This window comes from Coregonus clupeaformis, unplaced genomic scaffold (assembly GCF_020615455.1).
Source record: "Coregonus clupeaformis isolate EN_2021a unplaced genomic scaffold, ASM2061545v1 scaf0851, whole genome shotgun sequence".
Lineage (NCBI taxonomy): Eukaryota > Metazoa > Chordata > Actinopteri > Salmoniformes > Salmonidae > Coregonus > Coregonus clupeaformis.
In genome coordinates, this window is record NW_025534306.1 from 203,997 (window position 1) to 214,027 (window position 10,031).

The 10,031-nt window shown below is 38.7% G+C and overlaps 1 protein-coding gene across 1 annotated transcript; it reads right to left on the bottom strand.

Annotated features, from left to right (window-relative positions):
- Positions 1–2,314: 2,314 nt before the first annotated feature.
- On the bottom strand, positions 2,315–8,712 carry LOC121562172 (butyrophilin subfamily 1 member A1). The gene is given in 14 exon segments (XM_045216910.1): positions 2,315–2,330; positions 2,752–2,772; positions 3,018–3,038; positions 3,518–3,550; positions 4,061–4,322; positions 4,783–4,900; positions 4,902–4,952; positions 4,954–5,066; positions 5,167–5,202; positions 5,205–5,286; positions 5,288–5,320; positions 5,322–5,530; positions 6,130–6,208; positions 8,636–8,712. Coding segments are annotated over 9 exon segments (867 nt in total). The 5' UTR covers positions 6,194–6,208; positions 8,636–8,712; the 3' UTR covers positions 2,315–2,330; positions 2,752–2,772; positions 3,018–3,038; positions 3,518–3,550; positions 4,061–4,161.
- Between the last annotated feature and the right edge of the window lie 1,319 nt (positions 8,713–10,031).

Consider the following 10,031-nt stretch of genomic DNA (forward strand, 5'->3'; position numbering starts at 1 on the left):
ACTTGCAGGCTATTCAATTCCTGCTACTGCAGTGTTCAAATGTAGGCTATCCAATTCCTACTTATATACTGATCCAACAGTATTTTCATGTGATTATAGGAAAACAAATCCCTACTATTGGAGACAATGTAAATCAGTTTCCTTAGATCCTCTGAATTAGTTCACTGGCCAGATTCATTATTATAGGAAAATAGTTCAGCCAAATTGAACCCAATAATGTTGTGGATGAGGAGGACAAGAGATATTTCACCATTAAGGCGGCAGGTAGCTTAGAGTGTTGTGCCAGTAACTGAAAGGTCGCTGGTTCTAATCCCTGAGCCGACTAGGTGAAAAATCTGTCGATGTGCCCTTAAGCAAGGCACTTAACCCTAATTGCTCATGTAAGTCGCTCTGGATAAGAGCGTCTGCTAAATCACTAAAATGTAAATGTAAATGTAAGGCTCGGCTGGAAATCAGACAGTCACTTACAGAGACTTTTGAGTAAGGTCTCTTAACTTGTTTAGTTGTAGCCAGAGGATGTCTGGTTCCAAGCGAGCGAAACAGATCAAAAGTCAGGTTGCTCTCATCTGGGTCACAGCACCAAATGTTGTGGAAAACTCAATCCAAAGATTAAGGCATAGACCATATAATTGTATAATAGAAAAATCTTTAATCAAGCAGTTGCGAGGGAGATCTGTCTCTGATTTCACAGGGAAGAGGTCGAAGATTATATAGTGGGAGGTGACAATACAATTATATTGTTACACAACAGTTATTTATACAAGCAACAGTTCCAGAACACAATGGCCTTGTGTTAGGGTTCAGACATAACAGGAGTCTATGAAAGGCATAACATCACAGTCCAACACAGAACATATCCCTTGAGAAGTTACAACAGCTCACCCCAAATTCTGCCACCACAAAAGGATGACATTCAGCAGAAATTATACAAGGTGAATTTCCTCTCTGTTAGTATAATCATATAGTGATAAACACATTCCAATTCATTCAGACTGTGAGTAACACACACACACACACACACACACACACAGACACACAGTATTTCAATGTTTGGTATAAACAGTCAGTCAGTGACATCTACAGGAGTGATGACCAGTGACCAGTTATAAATAGCATCAGAATAAAATAATGGATATAGATTCTCAGTGAAGGTGCAGCCAGGGAAAGAGTAGATATGAGACTTGGCCTCCACATTATAGAAGGAGACCTGACACTCCTCATAATCCACAAACACCCCCACCTTCTGGGGTTTCTGTCTCTGGGAGAGGGTGACAGTGGGACCAGTGAAAGCCTTGTACTCTCCACCAATCAGAAAACACAGTCCAGTATCCATTCCCAGGGCTCAGTGTAATCTTTCCCCTTCCTGTTGATGGACTCTCTGACCACTCCTAAAGTCCAGTTAGTCTTCCCCTCCACCTGAACCTCATAGTAGAATCTCCCTGAGGAGAAACCTTCCTTTCCCAGGGCATAGTGAACTTTATCAAACCTCTCTAGGTTGTCAGGGAGCTTCTGATTTCTGTTTCCACGTTTAACTTGTTTCCTATCTTCAGACAGGATGAGGTTAGGATGTGATGTATCTGGGTCTAAAGTCACATCCACTATGGAGAGAAACACACTTTATTAGAATAATTAAATAAACATATCAATATGGGGATTGCATTTTACTGCTCAGTACATTACTCTAGGACACATGTATAGTGATGTGCTGTATCAGAGTCTAGAGTCACATCCACTGTGAAGTGAAAAATAGTCTATAAAAATGAGAAGAAAATAACATCAATATGGAGAGACGGCATGTTACTGCAGGACTAAATGCACGTACATTACTGTAGACATATGTAGCCTATAGGTTGTTATTGATAATAACATAAGTATACTGTAGATATGAATGTGTCATCATGTTATTACAAGTAATACCGCTATGTGAAGATATTAATATTAATTTAAAACTCTAGGTGGGTGGACTGGAGAGTATTACACACTGACATGCATGTTTTCTGATGGTTTCAAGTTCTAGAATATAGAGAAAGAGTTTGTCAGATTTGGGGGATACCAGAAACTATGGTAATATAATGTTACAATAGTGTATACTGTATGGTGCACTTGGAACATGATGACAAATCTCCCTCTCTTAATCTCCAAACTTTAATGATACGGTGAGGGAAACAGATACATATCCAAAGTAACATGGTGTAAAAATACATCACTCTACTATAATATACTGTAGTATACCTACAAACAACAGAAATATGATATGAAGACATCAAATATATTTTAAATACAATTCAGTGTTATTCATTTACCTGGACACCTCTTCATGTTTACAAAATCTGTGGGTAAAATCATCAAATAAAACCAATTATAATTCCAGTTAATTAAAGTGTGAACATGTTTTAAGTAAACTAAATATAATTATTGTTGTGAACATTGCCATCGCAGTGATTAAAAATTAATTCCAATACAGTGATATTTTACCACATAATTATGACTAATCTTTGTGCTATTTGCATATTTGCACAATGCAAATTGTAAGCCCTGTCCTGTAGGTTTTCGCTCCAACCCTAATCTAGTGCACCTGATTCTAATAATTAGCTGGTTAATAAGTTGAATGAGGTCAGTTACAACTAAGGTTGGATCGTAAAAACCTATAGTTAGCTCTGTAGGAACAGGGCTCCTGAGAACTTCCTTAGAATATGTATTGTATATTGACCATAATGGTCTAGTAATGCATCATGTATATCTCCTACTTACCCAGCTGATCAGTGAGTATCTCTACAGACAAACAGAATAATTAAAGCATTCTTAAAGGTGAATAATTCATTAAATTCATTGTTGGCAGGAGGATGGGGACAGTGAAAACAATGTGATAAACTATGTCAAATATGTAAGGATTTTAAATCCATGAAACTAGCTGTTGTACTGGCATCCATTTCTGTAACATATTCATGTAATGGGAATTGTTTGTCTCCAATTGTTGTTTGACATATTGATGCATAAGAATGTTGGACACAACTTACTGTTGCCATCTTGAACATTCTCTGCAGACATAAAAGAGAACAGTTAGCGTGAACATCCTTAATGAACACATCTCACATCCATGGAGAAGACAATTATTAAAATATAAACATATTACACATTGATGCATAGTACCAGGAGTGTTAAACTCATTCCATGGAGGGCCTAGTGTCTGCTGGTTTTACCTTTCAATTAAAACCTAGACAACCAGGTGGGGGGAGTCCTTTACTAATCATTGACCTTAATTCATCAATCAAGTACAAGGGAGGAGTGAAAACCTGCAGACACTTAGCCCTCTGTGTAATGAGTTTGACACGTGCATAGGACTGTTGGACACTACTAACTCAACTGAAGATTGTGTTCATCTTTAACTGCAGATATTAAAAAGAAACAGACATTAGAGAGAACATCCTTAATGAACATGAGAACCTCAGTGTTTTCTCTGACAGAGTTCCATTGATGGAGGAGAAAACTGCATGTTTGACAATAAGACATTACTTACCTAGCGCTTGACTGTGTTTAGCTTTGGATACATCTGGAGGCATGAAAATAGATAACAGTTAGAGGAAAGGTCCACAAAAGGACCTACTCAAGATGTTTTTTGACAAAGTCCTTTCCATGAAGGAGCCAATTACACTGATGTGATTCAGATAAACAACGCACTGTGATTTAAAGAAACCTTATATTAAATAATCTAGCATTTTTGTGGAGAAAGTTGTTTCAAATAAAAATGGGTTTGCCCTATACATAGAAAATTGATTTAAAAAAAATACAAATCCTTAAATACACATGTACAATATCTGACCAATGTCTGCTTTTTACTTCTAAAGGTCAAATAGGGGTGTTTATATTTGTCCTGTTTCACTGCATGTACAAGTGGTTAACCTGTACGAGTGTGAGCTGTGAAATGGAAATGTTTTTTTTGCATATCCCAACTCCCCCGGAGAGTGGGGTCACTGCCAGGGATCAGCCATTGTTGACGACGACCCTGGAGCAATTAGGGTTAAGTGCCTTGCTCAAGGGTAGATCAACTAATTTTTTTCACCTTGTCGGCTCGGGGAATCGAACTAGCAAGCTTTTGGTTCTGGTACCCAACTCCTTGTGTATGCCACTCTGGAAACTGCACTGTAAAACATTTACATTCAGTCAAATAAACTCTTTAATCAGTTTTCTATTACTGTAGTCATTGCACAAACGATTCCAGCGCCAGATGGTGAAAGTTAATATGACCACAAGGACAATGCTCAGAGAGACAATCACTGCAAAGGCCACTCTCCATGTGTCTGTGTGAACAAGGATCAGCTCACCTGCAAGACACAAATCAACTGAGATCAGTGACATGCTTACCACTGCTACCAAATAATAATATTGAAGGGACATTTCAGTCATAAATAAAGTTTTGTCAGACTTTTTACAGACCTCAAATGCAGACTAATGTCAAAATGAAACCCATGACATCAGTTGTGTAGATCAGCAATATGCCTCAATGCCAAATGAATGGAACAATTGAGAACCATCTCATTTCCTGGTTTTCCTGGTTTAATTTTGTATTCTTTTCCATTTGGGGTGGAGGCATATAGCTGGCTCTACAAAACCAACATTTCATTTGACATTAGAATACTTTAGTGTTCTAAAAATGTCGACAAACGTGTATCCAATTGTCCTATTTATGTTTCATTATTACTCAGCCTTTGTAATACAAAAGCATATAAAACATTAAAAGTGTTTCATATCAGCTAAACAATAATATGATGTTGTGCAACTCACTAGAGATGTGAAACTCCATGTTGATCTGCTCACTGAGTTGCCTCTGTCTGAGTCTGCAGGTAAAGTGGTTGGTGTCAGTCTCCTCTACGATGGTCTTTAGTTTGACTATGTAGAACCCCCTTATAGTCCCTGTCTGTCTCTGAAGGTCCAGCAGACAGAGTGACCCCCTTCACTGTCCAGCCACTCCAACTCAGGCTCAGGGAACCAGCCTTTAGATACACACAGCAGACCCATCCCTCCTTCTTTCTGTCCCTCAATGGAAACCTCTGGCTTGGATCCTATAGCTACAGACACAAAGGGAGACTGGAGATGAAGTACTGCTGAGATTGGAAACAGAATGTACTTCGCTGTGGGGTTGTTGTATTTATGGGAAAATAAATTAACCTCTTATGTGGACTTGAATAGTGGCATCATCATATGGGTCTTAGACTTAACAAGACATTTGTAACGTCCATTATCAGTGCCTTGTACCCTGGTCAGTTTCAAAGAGGTGTTGCCCCTTCTTCAGTTCCTCTTTAAACAATGATGTACTTCCCCTCGTAGGAGCGGATCTGATCATGGTATTTGTCTCTGCCGTCTTGGTAGAGATGGACTCGAATGTTTGACTGAGGGTCTGGGAGGTTGACTCTGAACCAGTCAACTCTCATGTCCTCAGCACTGATGTTGGGTTTGATGTAACAGGGCAGAATGATGTCATCACCAGCCACAGCAACAATATCACGAGTCGGACCAAGAACCTCAAAACTTTCTGGAGAGAGAATCAACCATTCATATTGGACAGGCCTCACTAAATGCACATGTTGGTGAAAGTCATACTCAGGTACTCATGTGCAGGGTTGCTAGGTAACTTGCTAAATGTAATCCGTTGCAGTTACTAGTTACCTGTCCAAAATTGTAATCAGTAATGTAACTTTTGGACTACACAAAAGTAATCTGATTACTTTTACTTTACCCCTTAAGAGGCACAGGTTAGTAGCTGGCACTGCCACAAAGTCATACAATCTGATTTTAAACCTAACCCTAACCTTAACCTTTTTTCAATGCTGATTTGAATGAAATTGAGAAAACAGAAAGGTGTCCATTTTTATTTTTAAACATCCTTTCTGAATTAAAAAGTAATCCTAGAAGTAATCATCTAGTTTTTCAAAAGTATCTGTAATCTGATTACAATATTTTTGCTGGTGGTAACGTAACAGATTACAGTTCGTTTTTTTATAATCCATAACGTTACTCCCCAAACCTGCTCATGTGCCACAACAACTATCATGTAAATCATCAAATGCAAGTCCTTGTCAATATGATATACTGTACACACACAAGCACAGACAGAATGTGAGGGTACTGTACCAGAGTCTGCTCTGTGCAGGAGAAGCAGGAGAGTCACACACCAACATCCTGTCCCAGTCATCATGATGACCTCTTTACCCTGAGATTAAAGGCAGACAGACTCTCTTAAAGGGTTATCAGGGATTGGTTTCAACTTCAATGAATTAAGAATATAACATATACATTTCACATCAGTATAGTTCTTACCCTTTCAGAACCCAAACTATAAGCTTGTTTTACTCAATTGTTTTGTAAACAATGCAATATAAAATTAAAAAAACACTACAGCTTCAAAACATGTTGACCTCATGGATGGTCAGTCCTTGCATCCATAGCTCTGTCTATTAATTTAAATGAGTGCTTACATTTCTCCAGCCTGATACCTCAGCTGTTTACAAAAAAAAAGTGGTGCGATGACAGCTTTGTTGTTGTTTGAATCCCAGATTGACGATTTTAATCATGTAAATATAACAAAACACTTTAAAGTATGTCATATTTGACACAGCCTTGGCTGGGGTGAGAGAGCCTGGATTCACAAAATCTTCTTAAGAAGAAATTTATTTTAACTGACATTCTTTCTTTAAATATAGACTCATGAAGAAAGTTGCCAAACCTCAAAAAGGTTTACGGAAATGTTCTTATGTTATTTATGATGTTTCTACTTAAGAAAAAAGTGAAATAATAATAATAATATGCCATTTAGCAGACGCTTTTATCCAAAGCGACTTACAGTCATGTGTGCATACATAGTTTGACCAAAGGCAAATGCACCAGGCTCATTTATCTACAGTACCAGTAAAAAGTTTGGACACACCTACTCATTCAAGGGTTTTTCTAAATTTTTTACTATTTTCTACATTGTAGAAATCAGACATCAAAACTATGAAATAACACATATGGAATCATGTAGGAACCAAAAAGTGTTGAACAAATCAAAATATATGTTATATTTTAGATTCTTCAAAGTAGCCACCCTTTGCCTTGATGACAGCTTAAAAACACTCTTGGCATTCTCTCAACCAGCTTCACCTGGAATGATTTTCCAACAGTCTTGAAGGAGTTCCCACATATGCTGAGCACTTGTTGGATGTTTTCATTCACTCTGTGGTCCAACTCATCCCAAACAATCTCAATTGGGTTGAGGTCGGGGGATTGTGAAGGCCAGGTTATCTGATGCAGCCCTCCATCACTCTCCTTCTTGGTCAAATAGCCCTTACACAGCCTGGAGGTGTGTTGGGTCATTGTCCTGTTGAAAAACAAATGATAGTTCCACTAAGCACAAACCAGATGGGATGGCGTATCGCTGCAGAATGCTGTGGTAGCCATGCTGGTTAAGTGTGCCTTGAATTCTAAATAAATCACTGACAGTGTCACCAGCAAAGCACCATCACACCTCCTCCTCCATGCTTCACGGTGGGAACTACACATGCAGAGATCATCCATTCACCTACTCTGCGTCTCACAAAGACACGGCGGTTGGAACCCAAAAATCTCAGATTTTGTCTCATCAGACCAAAGGACAGATTTCCACTGGTCTGATGTCCATTGCTTGTGTTTCTTTGCCCAAGCAAGTCGCTTCTTCTTATCGGTGTCCTTTAGTAGTGGTTTCTTTGCAGCAATTCGACCATGAAGGCCTGATTCACGCAGTCTCCTCTGAACAGTTGATGTCGAGGTGTGTCTGTTACTTGAACTCTGTGAAGCATTCATTTGGGCTGCAATTTCTGAGGTGCAGTTAACTCTAATGAACTTATCCTCTGCAGCAAAGGTAACTCTGGGTCTTCCCTTTCCTATGGCGGTCCTCATGAGAGCCAGTTTCATCATATCGCTTGATTGTTTTTGTGACTGCACTTGAAGAAACGTTCAAAGTTCTTGAAATTTTCCGGATTGACTGACCTTCATGTCTTAAAGTAATGATGGACTGTCATTTCTCTTTTGCTTATTAGAGCTTTTCTTGCCATAATATGGACTTGGTCTTGGTCCAAATAGGGCTATCTTCTGTATACCACCCCTTCCTTGTCACAACACAACTGATAGGCTCAAACGCATTAAGAAGGAAACAAATTCCACAAATTAACTTTTTAACAAGGAACACCTGTTAATTAAAATGCATTCCAGAACACTACCTCATGAAGCTGGTTGAGGGAATGCCAAGAGTGTTCAAAGCTGTCGTCAAGGCAAAGGGTGCCAACTTTGAAGAATCTCAAATATAAAATATATTTTGATTTGTTTAACACTTTTTTGGTTACTACATGATTCCATATGTGTTTTTAAATAGTTGTTATGTCTTCACTATTATTCTACAATGTAGAAAATAGTAAAAAATAAAGAAAAACCCTGGAATGAGTAGGTGTGTCCAAGCTTTCGACTGGTACTGTATGTAAATATAAACAGAGAAAGTAACAAAGATTTACCCTGCCTGGTTCTCAAGTTTACATTCTGCTCTAAACTTTCACTTAAATACTTATTTCCATAAATCCCCATAATCACTAACAGCATAAGACACATATAATAATATAATAATACTTACGATAGGTTGCAAGCAGAACACCACTGACAAGGATCAAGTTTCAAGGTTACCTTTGGGGAAAGGCAGGAAGAAAGTCACGTGCATCCACTGGTAAGGGTGTATGTAAGAGTATGTCTCCAAAGTGAAAGTGAAACTTCTGATCTATCACACTGACTTCAAGTTGACACTAGAGGGCAGAAGACACACTGATAAAGGGACATGGCAGATAGGCTGTGGCGCTGTAGAGGGAAAGTACATCATATGTTGGGAAATACAAACTAGTTCTGTTATCCTATCTCTGCTCGTATTCATTAGAAATAATGTTTTACTACTGACAATTATATCATGGTACCTACTGTACATATTTGGCAACTGCTTGATACGGTAACCGAATGGTGCTCTACATCATGTTGCTATTTGATCTGGACAAATGCAGTGCACTATATTATGAGGCGTAGTAGGTTATCATTTGATATTAACCCTGAGTGTTCCACCATACCAGGCTCAGAGTAGTACAGTATACAGTATTACACTTTTAACACTATTGGGCCAAACCGAACTCTAATGGGCTGGCTCTGATATTTACCTTCCACATGGTCCTGTCCATCACGGTTCCATCAACTATGTCAAATGTGTAACCAGGCCAGCCCAGTACAGCTGTGTTCATCTTGGCTCATGTCAGTAGTGTGAAAGGGTATATGAGCTACAGTTGAAGTTGGAAGTTTACATACACTTAGGTTGGAGTCATTAAAACTCGTTTTTCAACCACTCCACAAATGTCTTGTTAACAAACTATAGTTTTGGCAAGTCGGTTAGGACATCTACTTTGTGCATGACACAAGTAATTTTTCCAACAATTGTTTACAGACAGATTATTTCACTTATAATTCACTGTATCAAAATTCCAGTGGGTCGAAGTTTACATACACTAAATTGACTGTGCCTTTAAACAGCTTGGAAAAATCCAGAAAATGATGTCATGGCTTTAGAAGCTTCTGATAGGCTAATTGACATCATTTGAGTCAATTGGAGGTGTACCTGTGGATGTATTTCAAGGCCTACCTTCAAACTCAGTGCCTCTTTGCTTGACATCATGGGAAAATCAAAAGGAATCAGCCAAGACCTCAGAAAAAATGTGTAGACCTCCACAAGTCTGGTTCATCCTTGGGAGCAATTTCCAAATGCCTGAAGGTACCACGTTCATCTGTACAAACAATAGTATGCAAGTATAAACACCTTGGGACCACGCAGCCATCATACCGCTCTGACTTACTGTCAGTGTTAGCAGGTCAGTATAATGCGACAGCTTTACTAGCTTTACTGTCAGTGTTAGCAGGTCAGTATAATGCGACAGCTTTACTAGCTTTACTGTCAGTGTTATCAGGTCAGTATAATGTCAGTGTTAGCAGGTCAGTAT